This window comes from Bos mutus, chromosome 10 (assembly GCF_027580195.1).
Source record: "Bos mutus isolate GX-2022 chromosome 10, NWIPB_WYAK_1.1, whole genome shotgun sequence".
In the NCBI taxonomy this organism is placed as follows: domain Eukaryota; kingdom Metazoa; phylum Chordata; class Mammalia; order Artiodactyla; family Bovidae; genus Bos; species Bos mutus.
In genome coordinates, this window is record NC_091626.1 from 14134449 (window position 1) to 14154967 (window position 20519).

At 40.5% G+C, this 20519-nt stretch overlaps 1 protein-coding gene across 2 annotated transcripts in view; it reads left to right on the forward strand.

The window, feature by feature from the left end:
• The window catches only part of MAP2K5 (mitogen-activated protein kinase kinase 5), a 280907-nt gene that overhangs the window by 223072 nt on the left and 37316 nt on the right, over positions 1-20519 (forward strand). For both annotated transcript variants that reach the window (XM_005893296.3, XM_005893295.3), the window contains 2 exons: positions 14240-14301; positions 17324-17369. In XM_005893296.3, coding sequence (XP_005893358.1) covers positions 14240-14301; positions 17324-17369 — 108 coding nt within the window. The remainder of the gene's footprint in view (positions 1-14239; positions 14302-17323; positions 17370-20519) is intronic.

A 20519-nucleotide genomic window follows, 5' to 3' on the forward strand; every position in this document is an offset into this window, starting at 1 on the left:
AGTGAGAAGCCTGCACAGCACAACTCGAGGGTAGCCCCCGCTTGCCACAGCTAGAAAAATCAGTTGTAACTCTTCATATTAGTAACCCAAAATGAGTGATTCAAAAGTGAAATTAAGAAAACAATTCAAGTTAGTTAGCATCAAAAATGATCAAATAGTCATGAATAAATTTAACAGAAGTAGAAAACTTCCACATTGAAAATTACAAAACATGTTTGAAAGAAATTAAAAGACTTTAACAGAAAAATATCCCAGATTCATGGAATGGAAGACTTAGTGCTGTTAAGATGGCAGTACCTCCCAACTGCTCTAAAGACTCAATACAATCCCAGTGGATTCTTGTAGAAATGAACGAGTTGATCCCAGAATTTATATGGAAATGCAGAGGAGTCAGAGTATCCAAAGCAGTCTCAGGGGGAGAAAAAACAAAGAGGATTCAAACTTCCTGAGTTTGAAACATATTACAAGTTACAGTAATCAAGATAAGGGTGGTTCTGGCATCAGAATAAATGTGTGGAATGTCCTGTCCAGCTGAAAAGGACTGCTAAGTACAGATCATCATAGAGAAACTTATTTCTGTTTTCTATTTTTTAACTTTGACATTTGTATTGAGGTATAATTTATATAACATAAAATCTGTTCTTATAAAGTGTACAGTTCAGTTCCAGAACATTTTCATCACTTCACAAAGAAACCCAGTACCTGTTAATAGTAACTCCTGGTACCTCTCTCTCCTCCAATCCCTGGCAACCACTAACTAATCTATTTTCCTTCTCTGTGAATTTCCCTGTTGTGGACATTTAATATAAAATTGGACATGTAATATCTGGCATTTTGTGTTTGGTTTCTTTCATTTAGCGTAATATTTCCAAGGTACATCCATGTTGAGGTATTTGTCCGTATTTATGGTCAGGTAACACTCCCTTGTATGGATGTACCATTTTTGTCTGTCTTTCATCAGTTGATTAACATTTGGGCTGTTTCCACTTTTTGACTATCAGGAATAATGTTGCTGTGAACATTTGTGTACAAATTTATATGTGGATGTATGTTTTTAAATCTCTTGGTTATATGTACCCCATAGTGGAATTGCTGGGTCACACGAAAATCCTGTTTAACTTTTTTTTTTTTTTTTCATTTTAACAGCGTTTATTGCTTAATATTATCCAAGTAGTACATGTTTAGAAAACCATAGGCAAGTAAAGTACAGGAAAATGCCAGGGTCACCCATAGTCACCTATCCAGTGGTGGGCCCGATCACACTCTTTCTGTACATCCTTTATACCTTTGTTTTCTCTTATATGTGTATTAACATTGTATTTAACTTTTTGATGAACTTCCAAACTGCATTTTACAGCAATTGTACCATGTTACATTCCCATCAGCAATGTATGAGGATTCAGATTTCTCCATGTTCTTGTCAACACTTGTTATTTTCAGTTTTGTTTTTTTTTTAATTGTAGTCATTCTGATGGATATGAAGTAGTCTCTCATTGTGGTTTTGATTTGCATTTCCCTTATGACTTAATGATATTGAGCATATTTTCATGTGTTTATTAATTGTTTGAATATCTTCTTTTCACTTCTATTCAAGTGCATTTTCTCTTTTTAAATTGTTTTTTATTTTTAAATTACTAGTTTTGAGTTCTTAGAGTTCTTTATGTACTCTGGATACTCGATTCTAAATCTTCTCTCCCATTCTATGGATTGTTTTTTCACTTTCTTGATGGTGTCCTTTGACACATGAAAGTTAAAATATATATATACATATATGTGTGTGTGTGTGTGTGTGTGTATATATATTTTAACTTTGAGGCCTTTCTGGTTTGATCACAGGTTAGGAAGCTTAGATCTCCACACTGTCCCCATCCCACCTCTGGCAACCACATAAAAGTCCTTAGAGTTCCTTAGATGACAGTTTGAAAACCACTGATTATAGCCCAAACAATCATTCTGTAAACCTGTATTAATCCCAGAGTTAGGTACAGGGGATAGGGAATTAGTTAAGATACAATTGCCAGTAGGCTCTGCTTTAGTTAAGGGGACAGGCTCGTAAGCAATCATATATGAGTTGAGTTGAGTTCAGTCGCTCAGTCACTTCCGACTCTTTGCGACCCCATGGGCTGTAGCCTGCCAGGCTTCCCTGCCATCACCAGCTTTAAACTGCAGCTAGTGTAAGTGGTATGAGACTTGATGAGCTCTCAGAGGAGTACAGTGACTGCTGTTTTACCTACTCACATAAATGAGCATGTATGATAAGGCATTTAATGATGTTTGCAGCCAATAAATTCTAGAGTCTTCTGTCCATGGGATTTTCCTGGTAAGAATCCTGGAGTGGGTTGCCATTTCCTCTTCCAGGGAATCCTCCTGACTAGGGATCGAACCCAAGTCTCTAGCGTCTCCTGCATTGCCAGGCAGATTCTTTATCACTGAGTCACCTGGGAAGCCCCCTTATAAATTCCATGTGTACCCAAAGTGTAGACAAGGTGCAGGGGATACACAGAGAAGAGAGCTTGTAATGAAGCGGGTGGTAATATACCAGTGGGCTCTACAGAGAAAGGAAGCCCCAGGGCCAGTAGGAGTTGGCCTCACAGATACTTGAGGCCCATATGGAGTTCAGCATGGCTGCAGTGCTTGGCAAAGTATTAAAACAGATGAAGCAACAGCCAGGTTTAGAAAAATCTTTAAACATTGTACCCAAAAGCATTTGCAGAAATGAAAGAGGAGGGGGTGGGTGAAAGGGTTTTAAGCAGAGAATCAACAGAACCAGATTTGTGTTTTAGAAAAGTCACTCTGACGGGCTTGTGGAAAGTGGATTGGGAACAACAGGAATTTACTGTGCTTATAGTCTTGATCAGAAAGTATGCAGACTTTTCACTAGGACAGCCTTAGCATGTTTGCAGGGTGTTTAGGAAATAGAATAAACTGAATTTGGTGAATAATTGGACGTAGGGGAGAGTGGGAGGATGGAATCAGAGGAGAAGCGTTTGGCATGGGCAGTCAGGGCCTCACTGAGATGGGGCACAGACACACACATACAGAGGAGATAATTAGCGTTTTGTTCATAGGACAGCACTAAGCACCTCGTTCAAAACTCAATTCCGGGCTTACCTGGAGGCTCAGTGGTAAAGAACCCACCTGCCAATGCAGGAGACACGGGTTCAATGCCTGATCCGGGAAGATCCCACATGCCTCAGAGCAACTAAGCCCACACGCCATAGCTACTGAGCCTGTGCTCTAGAGCCCACGAGCCACAGGTCCTGAAACCCACGTGGCCGGGAGCCCATGCTCTGCAACAAGAGAGGCCACTGCATAAGAGGTCCACACCCACACCTAGAGAGTAGTCCCTGCTTTGTGCAACTAGACAGAAACCCACACAGCATCAAAGACCCAACACAGTCAAAAATAAATAAAGTTATTTTTTGAAAAACTATCAATTCCTGTTTCAGACTCAATTACAAGAAATACATCAGCTAAAGTTTTAAGTTCCCAGGCTTTTTTATTGCCTGTCTTCCTAGTACTGTATCTATTCATAAGTATTTGTTGAATGAAATTTATGTGTAATTATAAGAAGTTACTACTTTTTTTAAGACTCAGAAAACCAAATCCAAAAAGTAATAGTGTATGATGAGGAGATACTTAGCTAATAAATACAGTCCTTTATCAAAACTCACAAGTCTGGCCTTAACCTTTATGATTTACCAGCTGTTTTCCACTGTGTTCCCAATGTCACATTGCTTTCCCACTACACTGTTTTACAGATGAGGAAACTGGGGGCCAAAGGACACAGCTCTTTTTATTACACTGTAACTGCCTTGATAGAAGCAAAAAGTGACAGCTGAACATTCTGGCATCAAAGGGAGAGATTATTTTTCAAAACTGTAAAAGAAGACAACTTAGAAAGCATTGCAGACATGCCCCCAGGGCAGAAGTATATTACAACACAGCACTGTCTATAAGAATGACTCCATGCCTGTAAAAAAGAATTGAATTCTCTTCTGCATATTCTGTTTAAGTTGGCAGGGAGGAGATTGACTTCTTTTAGAAAGATTTATGTATACAAAAGGATTGGCTATTAAACCACTATTACCTTTTAAAAATTCCTTCATGGAGAATCACTCCTTCTTAGGTTGACTGAGGGCTGGTTAACTGGGAAGCTGCTAGGGTATGCACATAGGTGCTTTCTGGGAGTGGAGGTAGGGGTGTGGATGTGTGAACTTGGCTGTCTCATAATACCTCCTTGGAATTCAAAGAGTGGTATTAACCAGCTCCAGAGGGAATAATACCCATTCATTTTTCGCCCGAGGGCCTCCACCATAATTCTGATTTCTGAAGTTAGCCAAGAGTAAAAGGAATACCCCCACCCTTCCTGCTTCCAGCATCCTAGGGTGGCCGGTTGCTTTCATAGAACGTAAATTGCAGGTAGTTTAAGTGAGACAAGAGTCGATGGCCTGAGCTGTCTGACAACCCATGCCTGCCTGGAGCTTCCCACCACAGTGGCTGACACTCTAACCACTGGCTTAAATGGGTGTTGATGATGTGGGATTTCATGTTATTTGTGACTTGTACAACTTAATGAGTGGGAGGCATTAGAAACTTGGTAAGTTAATACAAGTAGATACATAATAGTTGTATCCTCCTGCAATATTGTTAACCAGATCTCTGTCTCAGAATGTCAGGAATGTATAATTGGGATCCTGAAAACCGATATTCCTCTTTTATGTAAGGCAATCTTTTGAAATCTAATACTTCTTTTGAAAAGTCTAGTATGTTTAAATTAATGCAGTTTGAGTGGTTTGAAGATTGAAAATAGGTTAGCATTAAGGCCATGATTCCTTTAGTAATTACTTTTTCTTTTGGTAATAACTGTTTCTTTTTTTTAATAACTGTTTCTTTAGAAATGACATTAACATTCTACCAAAACACAGCAGTAATCCAAAAGTTAATGTTCTGTTCATTTATAATTATATTTAATTCATATTTATGAGTTGTTGGGAGGAAGGAGAAAGAAGGAAGGAAATTTTTAAAATGTAACAGAAGAAGCAAGTTAAAAACAGAAATTTTCCTGATAGTCTGAAAAATATAGTCGTTTAAAGTGGGAAAAAATAATTTTTAAATACAGCTATATAAAATCAGATTTTATTAGCTACTGCTGAAAAATATATATATTTTTATTCTTAGTGGCACTGAATGAATTCAGTGGATAGATTTTTTTTTTTTTACTTATTTTTTACTAATCAAAATATTAGCATAAACATCCCTATGATCTTGATCTTGGTAAGTCAATTAGATTAGTGTGTTTTTTTAGACAGGGAAAATTCTGCATCTTCAGTCATTGAACAAGTAGCTTTGTGTTGTTTTCTTTGAATTGTCCACGAAGCCTGATGTATTATTAATGAATTAATTTCTTGGTGGTGAAGGCTCGTGAATAGCTTCTGTGAATGGGCAGTTGCCTGGTGGGGCCAGTTTTGGCTGCTGTCATTTAACATGTGTTGCTCTATTGTGAAGTCTTATCCAGCCGTAGGACAGTGCTCGTTTAATCCACCGTGATGGGACCTATACACCCCGAGCCCACGTTGGATGCCAGGGTCAGTTACGCAGCAGCTCGGGCTGGGGCACTGCTCTGCCTCACTGCCGAGTCGCCGTAATCATTTTGCCTGCCGTTAATTTTCCCTAAACCAGGGGAAACATGTCTGTGAGCTGTACAAATGTTCTCAAAAGAGTCCAAACTGGTCGGCTGGGGTGTTGCCTCCATTCCAGAACGGAGGCAGCATTCCAGGGAGTGTTAAGCTCCTTCCTTCCTCCTGGAAATGGAAGCGTCTGGGCCCATGAGATCCCTGATGTTCTGAGGTCCAGAGTAGCAGATGGCATTATGATTTTCCAAATCCTGATGAACGTTCTAACTGAACTTGTTCATTTCACAGTATGTAGTTCTATTTTTTTCACTTCCTCTCCCTTCCTCCCCCTCTGTTCCTCTCTTTGTTCCTCTCATACTGGCTAATTTTAAACTGATTCAGTATCTCCTTTAGCCAGCTTTCAGTCCTCTTGTCTTTGTGTTTATTGTATGGGACCAGGTATGGCACAATTTGACATACAATTCTCAACCTGCGACTCGCAGCTGACATCACCTTTGAATTGGTTTATAAAAATGTGTAAGCAGATACGGCCGACACTCCTGCACCGTGAAGCCGCTGGAAGTTCTGTTCTTTCCTGTATCTGTAGCTGGCAGTGTGGGTGGCACTGGCAGTAATTATTTTAACTAACAGTTGAGTGAACGTTCAGGAGGACACACAGTGTGGTGATGGGGACTTTGGATTTCAGCAAGTTCCCTGAGTCTATCTGGATAGCGTTCTGGCTTGTTGATTTTTCAGGACACGGACCTGCCAGGTTCTTGCCCTTGAACAGTATGTGGATGTAGTTCAGCTGTTTCAGTGTTAACCCTTTACCAATGAAAAAAGGAATAATTCCTTTCATTTAGGAACTGTTAAGAGCTCTTTCACTCCTGGATTTTCCTCTTGCATTTTTGTTTAATATAGTTTATGATCTACCTTTAAGATTGCTTTTAATCAGCACTCCTACACATAGAGCCTGGTGAAATGGTAGTGTGTACATTAACATTATAATTTAGGTCTTGGATCAAACATGTGTAAGCTGGACTTTTCCTGAGGAAAAAAAACTAACCTTACCAGTATATGAAATTCAAACACTATATAGGGACTAGGTAAAACCACAGGTAGGAATTGCTGAATAATTACCTTTAGACTGGCCTGAACAGGAGGCTTCCCACGAGGGTGAGCTCATTTAATGGTTCCTAAAACTCAATCTTGTGGATGTCAGTGGTCATGCTTGATTATTTGCACCAGTGTTTTATGAAAAAGCAATAGAAATGCATTGGGAGGCTACAGGGAGAGTGGTAGGGAACAATAACAGGTTTTACTTTTGTAAATGAAATCCCTTTGGTGTGAGACAAACATGTTTCTTTCTGCTATGCCTAACCCATTGAAAAGGAAGACAGATATGAATGTCAGTGTGTCTGTGTGTATATGTGTGTGTACCATCAGATAGGCTCCTCTAAACAATACTGTGAACTATAGCTTATGACCAACAAGAGACCTAAAATAAAAAGAGGAAAAAAGATGTTCGTTGACTTGGGAAAAGAAGCAATTGCAAATATGGTTTTAAGACATTAATCCATTTCAAGTTTTCCACCTACTAATTTTCAAGGAATTTTATGAAACACAAAGATCTTTGCCATATGTTTAGAAAATATCTGAGTAAATGTAAGTCTTTTAAATGACAAAAAAAAAAAGAAAGGGTTAGTTTTGACATAAATGACAAAGTTTATCTTCTGTTTTATCCCAGTACTGAAGAACTGCCAAAACATTTAGGAGAAAATGGGGAGGAGGGTGGGGACTGCATAATCTCAAATTTCAGAGGTTCCTTTAGAACTGTTTATTTATATTTTGTGTTTTTTATAAGCCGTCTGGTCGTGATGTTCTCTTGGCTAGTATCTGGTTATCCTATGATTTAACAGTTTGCGGGTAAGGTGGATGTTTCAGTGGTGAAAATTCTAGCCTTTTGCCCCTGGTTCCAGGTCCACCTGAGACAAGTTAAATGAGCTGATACTGTCAGCCAGGACCCAGTGGATAGAACTTCACACCCAAACGCTCACACGTATAATTTGTCACTTCTGGCAACCCAGAGCATGGGGTGACCCGGCATGGAAATTGAATCATCTTTCACTTTCTCTGCTCAAGTCTTGATGTGGAGTGAGATGAGTAAGACAAGGGCTCCGTGGTCTCCAGCTGAAGAGGGTCAGAGGCTTCCTTTTCTGATGACGTCCATCTGCAAGCCTTCCTAAACTCAAAGCCTCTTTCTCACCCCAGTGCTGTCCATCATTGCATCCTGCAGATGAGATCAGTTCTATCTGATGGTGAAATCAAAAATAGACTTTAGGGTCAAAACACTTATTGTTCCCTGACAAAGTGGCCACATTTTTAAGTAAACTAAGTGTTCTGAACAAGCATTGATTGAATTTGTACAAGCCTGGTGTGGAATTCTGATTTACTAATATATTAACCAGGCTGAATTACTCTCTGACTGAGCACTTGTCTGTCCATTTTCCACCTCTCTCTGATGAGATGTGACTGCCTTTTTCCCCCACTGGCTACAGTCGGTTATAGCAGAAACTTACAGATGTGAACATTGAGAACCTTCAAAATATTAAAACTGAGCTAATTTCCCAGAATCTCCCATTGGCTTACACTTCAGAGGGGTAGATTTTTGGTTTGGAGATGACTTCTGTGGAGATTGTTTTTAATATATGTATTTATTTGGCTGTGCTGAGCCTTAGTTGTAGCATGTGGGATCTAGTTCCCTGACCAGGGATGGAACCTGGACCCCTTGCATTGGGAATGCAGGATCTTGGCCACTGGACTACCAGGGAAGCCCCTGTGGAGACCTTTAAAGGCGAGGGTTCTGTTCTTTTGTTTGTGTGTGTGTCTTCCCCACACCCCAGCCCCGGCCGAGCAAGCAAGGTTTCCTCCCCAGTCAAGAGCAGATTTGCCCTGTGGATCCTGCCAGTTGTTTCACAAAGATACCACTTTAAGGCCGTGAACAGGGGAGGATCAAAAAACAACTTGAGATCTGATAAAGCAAAATGTCGTACACAGTCTGACATGAAGCCACTGGAATCACAGACACTCTTCCACCTCAGCATTGTGGACAGACATGGAGCAAGCTAGGAGAGCTATGCCAATCAGTATGAACGCCAGTGTGCAGGAGCCAGGCCAAAGGAACATGAGGCTTGAATTAGTTTTAAAATGTTAGAGCATAGCTCTCAGTTCTGGGCAGACCATAGGTGACTGTCTGATGTTAATTACCTATTGGCTTGATGGCTTGACACCAAGAAGTCTATAAATAGGCTATTAGAAAGGATGGCCATATTTCGCTTAACTTGTCTGGTTTAATCTACTAATCACAGCACAGGTGACCTCAGAATTCACTAGTGTGGCCAACACCTTGAGATTCTTGAGAATTTGTCCTACTATCTTCTTTCCGTTTTACTCCAAGTAAGTGTAAAATCTTGGTTTGGAGGAATGTCTCTTGCACACGAGAAGGAAACATAACACAGATTAAGATGTTCAAGGTCCCTTCACCCCTAGGTGCTTCTCTGGCAGTCAGGATGGAAGAAAGTAGGAAACCAAAGATGGTATATTCCAGCCCTCTAGACTCTCCTAGTTTCTTCCCCATCATTCTTAGCAGTGCACATCTTATCTCCCTGAACAACACTAATTCTTCCAGGGTGTAGATTAAGTATCAGTCATCTTGCAGTGCCCACCCAAGCACCTTTGATATGGTAGAGGGTCAAGAAAATTGTTGAATGAATGAAGCAATAAATAAGTAATGAATGGTTGTATCATTTTTATACAGTATTTTGTGTCTCTGCCTATCAGTGTTTGAATTCACCACCGCATCATTATCAGATTCCATTGTCATCTTTTATTATGAATTAAAGGCAAAAATTAAATCCTCAGGTACATTTTTAAAGCAAAGGTTCCTCAACCTTTTTTCCAATTGAATAGTTATACCAGGCTTCTCCATTATTCAAAACAGAACTCTACTAAAAACCTGGACCTCAATGAGTTTAAAAAAAAAAAAAAAACTCCTTACCTTTTAACTTTTAAACTTTCTATTTTGACATCCTTTTAGAGTCACATGCAGTTACAAGAAATAATATAAAGACATCCTGTGCATCCTTAACCCAGTTTCCCCCAGTGGTAACAGTTCGGAAGTACAGTACAATGTCACAACCAGGAAATTGACACTGATATAATCCACTGAGTTTATTCAGATTCTGCCAGTTTTACATGCAGTACTGAGTGTGTGTGTGTGCGCGCACATGCATGGGTGCACACTAGCATGTGTGTGAACATAAATAACACAGATCCTTTAAAGCCAAGGAACATCATGGTTTAAAAAAAAACTATGCCTCTGAAATAATGATTTCCTTTTTAAGTAAGTCATTTCAAAAGTGTTTTTCTCATTTGTGTTGTCTCTGTTTGGAGTGTCCAACTTACCTGCCTGTTCTCAAGGTAACAAAGTGCAGTTTTTTGGCATCCTTCCTCTGCAGCGGAACTAGCAGCTGTGGTTGGAGTTGGACCTCCTTCCCTGCCCCTCCTCATTGCAGGTCCGCACACATACACACACTCAGATTTTCTGCTGCTTACCTTTCTTTATGCTTGAGTACCTTGCTGACAAGTGCTAATAACAAAATGCCCAGAGAGAGTCCAGCTGAAGTTAGCATACATTAAACATTCTGAACTTGTCCTTTTGCTCATAGATTGTGCATAATTAATAATTAAACAGTTTCTGTTGTAATGGGTTGACCTTCCTGAACCGTTCATTATTCACAAGGCAAAGGCATCACTCAAACCTTCTTCCTGTTGTCCTTCACTGTTCCCTAGCTTGCCGCCTGCTTGCGCTGCAGTCGTTTAGCATGAGGGGCTGGCCAGGTAGTTCACAAAATCTCTGAGACTTGAAGGCTGTACTCCGTGATGACCAGAATTGCTTACTGAAATGGCCACGGCAGTTTTTAATACATCAGTTGCCTGTTCTGTAACAAGATCCAGCTTGTGTCCTGTGAAAGTGAAGTCGCTCAGTCATATCCGACTCTTTGCGATCCCATGGACTGTAGTCTACCAGGCTTCTCTGTCCATGGGATTTTCCAGGCAAGAGTACTGGAGTGGGTTGCCATTTCCTTCTGCAAGGAAATTGTGTCCCTTTAAGCAGGACACTAAAAGTTGATTTGGGACCAGAATCTCAGGTCATGACTTGTGGTTAAGGTTGTATCCACTGTTTTTGTTCCATACCTCCATGCTCAGAAGTTCAACAGAGAAGTGTCCCACAGAAGCCCTCACGGTGAGGTGTGGCACCTAAGCTCCTAAAGACAGTGACTTCTGTTAACAATTTAGAGTCTCTTTTGGCCAGTGCTGAGCTGTTGGTGTAACTGCTTCTCTAATTTACATTTTTAGAATGTATTTTTTTCTTCATTTTGCCTGAACCCGTGTTTCACAGAGAGCATTTCTGATAAGTAGCAGCAAAAGTATTAGGACTTCAGAGATGCTCTGAACCCTTGGGTATGTCTCTCTCTTGCTCTAACTCTAAGGTGGATGACTGCTTGCCCTCCCTGGGGGCCACGGAGACGCCGGAGCAGCTTTCCTGTGAGCCTCCCCATCCCCTTTGCACAGATTGGAATTAGATAACAGAATAGACAGGTTCTTGGAGATTTTTTTTGCATCCTGATCTACACTAACTTCTAATTTTACTTGCTTTTAAGCTTGTTTTTAAACAAGAAAAGTATACCTGAATAGTCCTTCAGCATGGTGACCGCTGTCAGATCTGTCTGTTCCTCTGGGGTGTTAACAGCCTGCGTGCTTCTGTGGGTTTGGAGGAGGCTCTCCCAGGACTCCCTGCCTCCATGTCTACATGTAGCATTCTTGACACCCACCCACCCAGGCACTAGTCAGTCTTCTGTATCTCAGAAAATTCTCCTCTCTGAGATACACAAGAGACATGGATTTTAAAATGAAAAGAAGTATCTGGCATTATGCATGTGAGATTAGAATTCCCCCTGCATCTTTGATGACCGATTCTTTCCAGGCACCACTGTGATGAAAATCCACTCGGTGGTTCTGCAAAGTCGACTTGTGCTGGCATTTTCACAAGTGAAATAAATTATTCATGGGTACCACCCAGTGTTCCTTGGTTTTATATTATGAGGAACTTAACAGGCTACAATATCAGGTCTTAAATAAAATTAACTACCCATGCAAAGATGTCACAGTTCCCTCGTTTTGTCTCTCATCCATGTTAAAATGACATCTTCATCAAGTTGCCTATAGTTCATCAATTTACTCTTGGTATCATACTTTGAAATGAGGCCCACATCAGCATCACGTTTTACACCAGGATCTTTGTAGAAAACCAGTCTAGAATTTTAACCATCTTGGTAAATGTTCAGCCACGTTAAGACACTAGGCTTTTATTTCCCTAAACATTCATCTTAAAGCAACTGCTACTCAGATACTTCCAGTACTACCACGTCCCCAAAAATTTCAGAAAGGAATGACTTAGAAAAAATTAACTACCTGGTCAGAGTCCATAATTTTCGTACCTCAGACTTTGAAATATCTTTTTACTAACAGTGTTTGAGGCAGTAAAACGTCACTTCTTGAACTGGGCCTTGTAGAATCTCGCAGGTTGGTGATATATATGGCTTTCCTAAAACAGACTGGGCTGAAATTGATATCATGTTTTATTTTTGCTCTTCAAACTGATAGGACTTCCGTGACCGTTTTATAGTTCCTTTATCGAGGACTTGTCATGTTACTGTATGCCTTGTTTCTTTTGAGCAGACTATTCCATCAGCCCCCCATTTCTCATGTCCTCTCTATGTAACGCCTGCATGTAATCCCTTGAACTAGGCAAGATTTTATTTCGCTCCCATTTTCCTTTGTTTTCCTCTTGGAAGCCTTTCTCTACTGATGAGAATTTTAACTTTATGATTACTAGCCTACCTCTCCTCTGGATGAACAGTCAATTCAAAGAGGACAGATATGCAAAAACTAAGAAACGTTTGGTTCACATTTTTTTTTTTTTTTAACCTCTTTGGGATTTTTTTTTTTTTTTTTGGGCTGCTTTGACCCCCTCAGTTCCTTTTGATTTAATTGTATTTTCCACCAGTTTCCAATTGTTTGAATTGGAAACAAAGCCTTAATAAGAGTTCTAGTTAATTTTCTGTCTTGTAATTACCGATCTCATTTTTCTGATAATTGGCCACAGCAATTATATGTATATTTACTAATCACAGAGGAGGCTGTGCAATTGTATCTATCTGCCACCATTGATAATGACACGCATATTGCAGAGGTGCTTTTATCATCTTCTTTTTTCCACTACATCAAAGCTATTTCCTCTCATTCTCAATAATGAATACATGCATGCATTTGACACAGTTGTGTGCTAGAGAAATTGTTTGGCTCCCACCAAATGCTGCATGCTCTGAGTTTCTTGCCTGCAGCGCTAGAAGGTTGTATGCAATGATATATTGCTCATCCAAATGGCCAAAGCACTCCAAAGCACAGTGAGATTAAAATAAGTCATTCCTTTGTTAATTTAAATAGGTGCATGTATCATACTTTGCAGGGCACTTTGTGTAGGGATGTCAGGGAGGAAAAAAGCCGCCGAAAGGTATTTTTAATAGCAAATGAGAATAGATGAGAATAGAGTCATTTGCAGCTGCCTACTTTATGTGGCTCTCTCGCTCCAACTGTAGGTCTAATGAGATGACTGTTAAAGTACTCTGCAGTGTAATTTCATTACATCCTGAGCTGCTGCACTATAAACACGGTGGCGCTCTCCGTCATTCTTGGAAAAACTCCTAAATTCTTAAAGCCCTCCTTTGCGAATGGTAATGGGGTTTGCTCCCTGTGTTACATGGTGATTGTGGTTTGTTGCTGTGCAGTTTCCTGCTCTCTTGAGTGACTCCCATCCCCACCCTAGTTCTGCCACTGGTCAAAGTGGGCATTTTTCATGGCGTCCTTAAGTCAGTGGCTTTCTCCTGTGATGAGTTTGCCTAGACTGGCAAAGAGGCTGAAATTCTTTTTTAGTAAACAGCTCTTCCCCTTTCAAAGCTTCTCTATTAAAATGAAAGAAAAAACAAAAATCCAACTCTGACCCACATGACTCAGTTAAAGGCAAGCAGTTAAAAGCAACTGAATATACTAATACGTGTAAATAAAAAGCAAAGTGTAAATAAATAGCAAATCCAGTAAAAGAAACAAAGGTCAACAGAAGAATAATTTCACAGCTCTTTGTTAATTACACGACCATTTGTGTGTTACTTAAATAATCATTAATTTCTCATTTACACTTTCGTACCTTCTTTCCTACCCCGTGGCTATCATTGTCCTTTTTTCACCTCCCTTCCCTCTGCTCTCCTGTTTCTCACCATTATAAAATGTGTGTGGCTTTAAAGTTCGCATTTTTACATAAATGTGAAAGAGTATAGACGTTTTTTTTTTTTTTAATTGGATGAGCCTTATTTTCCTTTCCACATGCTGGTGAATCCTTGTTATATAGTCATCTTTATTTGCTTCTTTGGGATGAGGGGTGGAGGGTATAAAGAAAGACAAGGAATTGCTGTGACTTTTGATGACTTGTTTTTCCTCCATCCCAGGATTCGCCCGTCCTTCCGGTTGGAGAGTTCTCCGAGCCATTTGTACATTTCATCACTCAGTGGTGAGCCTGTTTGCAAACATGCCATGCCCTCAATGTAAATGATACATGCCATTAACTCGGCGGCTCCGTGAGACCTTATGGCTCTCCCTGCTTCCTTTTGGAGACGGGAGGGACTTCGGGGCCTTGGGCAGATGGGGCAGCAAAGCTGAAGGAATTGTTCAAATTATGTAAACGTTATTTACACACAGGGTCATAAACGTACTTTAGAGGCTTTTTCCTGTTTTAATAAACTTCTGAGAATCAGGCTACTTCTTTGAGCACAGATACTGTTGCTGTTCAGTTGTTTTGTTTTGTTTAAGAAATACACAATTTTATAGCCCCTGTTGCACAGACATGTGAAGCTTATTTTTATTGGGACCTCAAGTTACCCATAAAAATGCCTGTCACTTAGTGGAAGCAGAATAATGTATTAATTCATCGGATTTTCAGTAAATAACTTTTATCTTTGGTCATATTTTAGACAAAATACTGGTGTCCCGTTTCAGTGAATTTTGATGTTAGAGAGGCCATGAAAACGTGGTTCCATTAGGCCCACTTTAACCTTTGTAAGTACTGAAAACCACAGGATTTAGATCAAAGGGGCCACAGAATCTCTGAGTCTCTAGGCAACCCCTTGTCATTTTACATCTGAGAAGCAGGTGTAAGGGTTCTTTTCCAGCCGTCTGCCTTTTTCTTCCCCATAGAATGGAGTTTTCTTTTATTACCCCTTTCACATCATCCTCCTCTCCCCTACTGGGACACACCCCTGTGGCCCTGGAAGGCCCAATTCCCCCACTGCCACCGTCCTGCCTGCTCCCTCACCCTGACGTGGAGAGAGAGGGAGAGGGAGACGGAAATTGGGAGCATAGAGATGACCGCCCTAAAGCAGGAGACACGACTGATCAGAAGCCGTTCTGCACATTCTGGAACTCCTTCGTAACTGCCTTTACTTCTCTTTCCCTGCTTCCTAAAGCCCTCATTTCATCACCCCTTCAGAATCACGCCCACTAGTGGAAGACGAGCCCTTCGTTCCTGTGGTGCCACAGGAGGTGCGCTCAGGAGTCCTTGCTAACCCGGAATAGCTGAACCCTGTCCCCTCCCCCTCCCCCACGAGCCATCTGATGATGATGCGCTCAGGAGTCCTTGCTAACCCGGAATAGCTGAACACTGTCCCCTCCCCCTCCCCCATGAGCCATCTGATGATGATGCTCAAGTGAAACCAAGAAATATTCCTTAATATAAATGTCAAGCTTTATCACCTTTTTGACTAAGTGTAATATGTTACCTCTTAATAAAAATGTCTTATGTAGTTTATATTCCATACAAAACATATGTGGGGAAGAGATTTTTAAGCCCCAACTTCTAAAATTTTTATTAGCACTATTTCTGTTTATTTAAAATACTTATATAATATTCCATAGCTTGTAAAAACTAATTTCATTCTGCAAACATTTTATTTCCAAAACATGCCATGTTGTTAAAAAGCATACATATTGGTTAAACACTGGAATCCTAAGCTCATTAATACTAGAACCATTATCTAGAAATATGTATTAGTCTTTATTTTCTTTATGTGGAATTCCTAGTAACAGAAGCACATGATGGAAATGTCCCATTTTGAAATGTACACATTGGAAAACCATGCAATTCCTGAGCTGCCTGGAGCGCTGGGTTTGGGTATCACCTGCTCAAAGATGTGGGGTTTGTGCCCTGACCACCCTGCTTATCTTGCTGTGTGGTCTGGGACCAACCTGGGAGTAGGGCCCATTCTGAGCAGATAGGGCCTTGCCTGCCTTCTGTCCAAAAAAATTGATCAGCTGTTATATTAAAGTTTTATGGAGACAGAGGGAGGGATAACCTGTGTTGAAATTTCCACAGATGTCAAGCCGAAACAGAAATGATAGTGGGTAATAGCCTTGTTTTCCCAAGAGATACAGCTACTTTGGAATGTCAGATTAGGAGTGTTACCAAATCTACTGGTGAGACAGCTTGAATTACTTGCTAATGGATGCAGTATTTGAGAGGTGCATATGGTTATTTATAGGGAAGGCAAATGTCCTCCATGTCATTAACAGTTCGTAACTACGGTTCTTATTTACCAAATGATCATTAGATCTCTACTTAAAAAAAAAAAAAAATATTGTCAGCAAATGCAGAGATTGTATGTTTGTTTGGTTTTTTTCTTGCTTGTTTGAGGTTCACTCATATGAAGAAAAAGTGTCTATGATTTTCCAGGTAACAGAAGCAGCAATCTCTTTTCATGACTTCATCCCACAGATACTCTGAGTTTAGTATAAATTGGCCATCACCTAAGCAGCTTACTCATGGTTACCTCAGTCCCACGAGTGGGTGCTTCATCACCTAGCTAAGTACATGCTGCAGCTACTAATTACGCCTGTTGTATGTCAGATGAAATATTTTGCAAGAGGAATGTGATTCTTTAAGCAAACTTAACTTCCCCACAGATGTTTAATGAATTATCAACTTGCAGAGAAGCCAAAATAAATGAAAGACAAGATAATGTAATAACCCATTTATAATTTTGTAGCATTATCTAGATGTCTGACCCCTTTTATATATGACTTGTTATTCAGAGTAGTAATGAAGGAATGAGGTGTTTTCTCGTTTGACCTGATCGTCACATTTCTTTTATTATGGTCTTATCCCAGTTACCAAAAAAGAAGTATATTATTCCCTAAATTTATTTGAAATGATTGATAACCAAGTCAGGAAGAGAACATTGCTGCTTTTTTTCATAATTCGTTTCAAAAGTAGAATTAGGATAAATTTAAACTGATTGTCTGCATTACAAGAGTAACTCCAAAACAAAAAAAAAACTTCGTATTTTTGATTCATGAGCTTCCCCCCAAACCTGATATTTTGAAGGCCAAAATAAACAGGAGAGAATACATGCTAATGCCTTGACCAAGAATTGAACGTGGTAAATTTTGAAAACATTCAAATTCCAGAGCAAATAGCCAGTGGTGGGAATTATTGCACAGATTTACAAGTGATATGGATAATGTGAGTTTTTCTCTTACAGCATGCGAAAGCAGCCAAAAGAAAGGCCGGCACCTGAGGAACTGATGGTAAGTGGATGTTTTTTAGTTACAGATTTAAAGTATCCACAGGCTCCAGAAAGCCAGTATAATTTACTTCATTTGGGTGGGTGCTCTTGAAGCTCACATCCGATAGTAGTTTTCACTTCTTAAAAACCCATCACCATTTTGAAGCTTCATGCAGAATCCTTTGCGTTTGCCTCACACTCAAGGGTCCCAAGTTAATCTAGGTTACTCCTTGCCCTTATTTGCTGTTACAGCTTCTCAGAATTCAGAGGCTTGGTAACAGAAAGGATAGTCAGCATGTTAAGTTTTTAGTGCAATCCTAGAGGAAGTTCTGAGTGTGCCGTGGCGTGCTCTTGGATTCATGTAGAATGAAATTAGATTGGCTGGAAAAGATCAAGTAAATGTGACTCCTTAGTCCTTCCTCAGAAAGAGGCAACTGTGAGGCTGCAAGTGCTGTGTTCTCAGCTCCAAGGCCGCTTTCTTTGATTACAAATGACAGTTTTTAGTCAAGCAGGGAGAGGAACAGAGTCGTTCCCTAACAAATTCCCAAATGGTCATTTATTTAGTGCAGATTGTTGATTTGACAACGCACAAGCTGTTAGAATAACGTTAGCGTCGAGCATTGGTAAATAATAATTATCGTCTACTCTTTCTGATGTCTTGCATACCATTCCTTGTCTCTAGATTGTTGCAATCAGGATGAATTCTGATCAGTTTTCTCTCACCACTTTAAATAATAAGCATTTTATGATATCAATTCAAAGGTTTTTAGCCTTTGTATTTCATCCTTATAAATACTCCAAACACCCAAACTTCTGTGTAATACAGTTTTCATCCCCAAATATAATATAGCAGTATGTTTCCCTTTTACATAATATGTGCTTTCCAGGAAGGTAGTTTTCTTATTCATGTTACCCCTGGAGCAAAATCTCAGTTTTCAGGGTAGTTTCAAGTTAAAGTTCACCCCTAAAACCCCTGCAATTTATACTGTGCAGGTTGCATGTCTAGAATAAACTCATCTTTTTTTTTCTTTCTTTTTTTTTTTTTTTTTTGATGGGGAGGTCTCTGATGGTTGGGAAATTCATGCAGTTAGTCACATCTGAGGAAACTTGGAACAGGTTCTAGAGATGGAGACCCATTTACCTTGTACATTATCATGCTATGGCTGGATAGCTCAGCTATTAAAACAAAGGAATAGGGTTTCATAAAACAGATATATATGTGTAAACGCATGTTTCAATGCTGCAGTGAGTTGGCCACTTATAAATAAAACATCTACAGATCGTACATACACTCATAAATGCATCCGGATGTCTGTGTTGGTGGGGAACACCACTCCAGGGTGGCAAGTCGTAAAGACAAGGCTGAAGGGCGGGTGCTGTCAGTGCCTTGGAAGCCAGCATACGTGGCTGGCTGCGTGTGTGGAGAGAGACAAGGGAGACATATTCCGATATATCTCTTTACAACTATATGCCCTGGTGTGTGCTGTCCCACATTTTTAATTAATAAATATCAATAAATCAATAAGATGCAATGAAAAATTTAGTCACAGGAAGCACCATCCTATACTTAATTTCACATTATTTCTGGTACTGCTCACAGTTTGATTTGAGTGAGTTTATTCCCCTAGGTGTAGCAGCAGGGAGGCACACCCTGCCTTAGCACAGCCTCCGTGAGGGGCAGGAACAAAGGAGTGCGTGTGATGCCTCTGAGGTCAAGGGGGTTGAGCCCAAATATTGGACCCCCTGGGGGTAAGAAAGAGAGGGCTGTCCCTGGCTTGACGAACCTGAGTCACATCCTAGGGATCCCCTTAAAGGAGCCAGTCTCTCTCTTCCTTCCAGCATATTAATGGCTTTAATTTTTCCTTTTCTCTCTCCGTCTACAACCTATTTGACGGTGCTCCCATCTGGAAGCTGAGAGCATTCTCTGGAATGCATGAACTGTAGAGCCCATTTGTCACTGTGGGTGGGGGCCTGCCTTTCACAGAAAGAGCAGTTTATCTCCCAAGCCCGGTGACTCCAGCCAGCAGGATACCAACATGGTCTGCACAGCTTGGGCCACATCGGCTGTGAAGACTGCAGGATTGCTGAGATTTCCCTATGGGCCTGCCTTTTCTAGATCCAAGGGAGAACATCAGAGGTGAAGTTGGACAGGAATATCGAAAGTTACAGACTCGTCAAGAAACTCTTACATGAACTTGAGAGTGTCCCTGACAAGTCTCAGCCTTAGTAAATGAGAATACAGGGAGAGGTGCCGAATCTGCCACACCTCTGGGCCTGGGCTGTGCGCGTGGCGAGTGCTCAGGTGGTTTTTGTCATTTTATTTGGGGCAGTCGCCTTCCATACAAGAATACTTGAGTCTTAAAAATCATCATCTTTGTAGTTTTTGACCATGTCATTCTTAAAAGGTGAAACGTAAAACTCAGGTTTAGGCTCTAGAATGTTAGAACTCATTTAGCCGTTCAGCTATTTAATTCTCTCTGCTTTGCATGGTTATTCCTAAGATGGCTACAGTTTTTCTGTTCTAAGTGGAAATATCTTAAAATTGGACTAAGAAATTCACTTGATGTTCACATTTGGGGGAGGCCAGCCAGGATCCACAGGAACTGGTACTGTTTTCTGGCGCATAGCCCTTAAACTACATAAAGAATTAACTCAGAATTCTCATCATTGGCATCCACATCAGCTTGAGAGATCGCAGAAGCAGGCAGACAACTGAATTCGGTAGATACACACCGACTATTATGTGCAGAGTCCTGTGCTAGACTCAGCAGAAGACACAGAGTACGCCTCACACAGACAGTGTTGCAGAGGGTAAGGTGCCTATGCAAGTAACTAGAATAAACTAACTACAGAAAAGAATTGCAGAGGTCTGTGCAAAGTTATATGGAGAAAGTAGCATTTGAAAAGGGCCTTTGGAGGTTGGATTGAATTTTAATAGAGAGTTTGCAAGGAGTCATTCCAGGCAGAGGAAAGGATGGGCAAAGCATGAGTCTGCCGAGTCCCCAGACCTTTTGCAGAGCAATGTGAAACCTCCAGTGATGCTGCAACAGAAATCCCACTGACACTGGCCTCCTGGAGTCACAGACCCACAAAGGTTGGGTTCAGGTAGGCAATATATTCACCACATGCTGGGCAATCTGTTAAGAAATTCCACTTCTGGTAGAAGGAACCC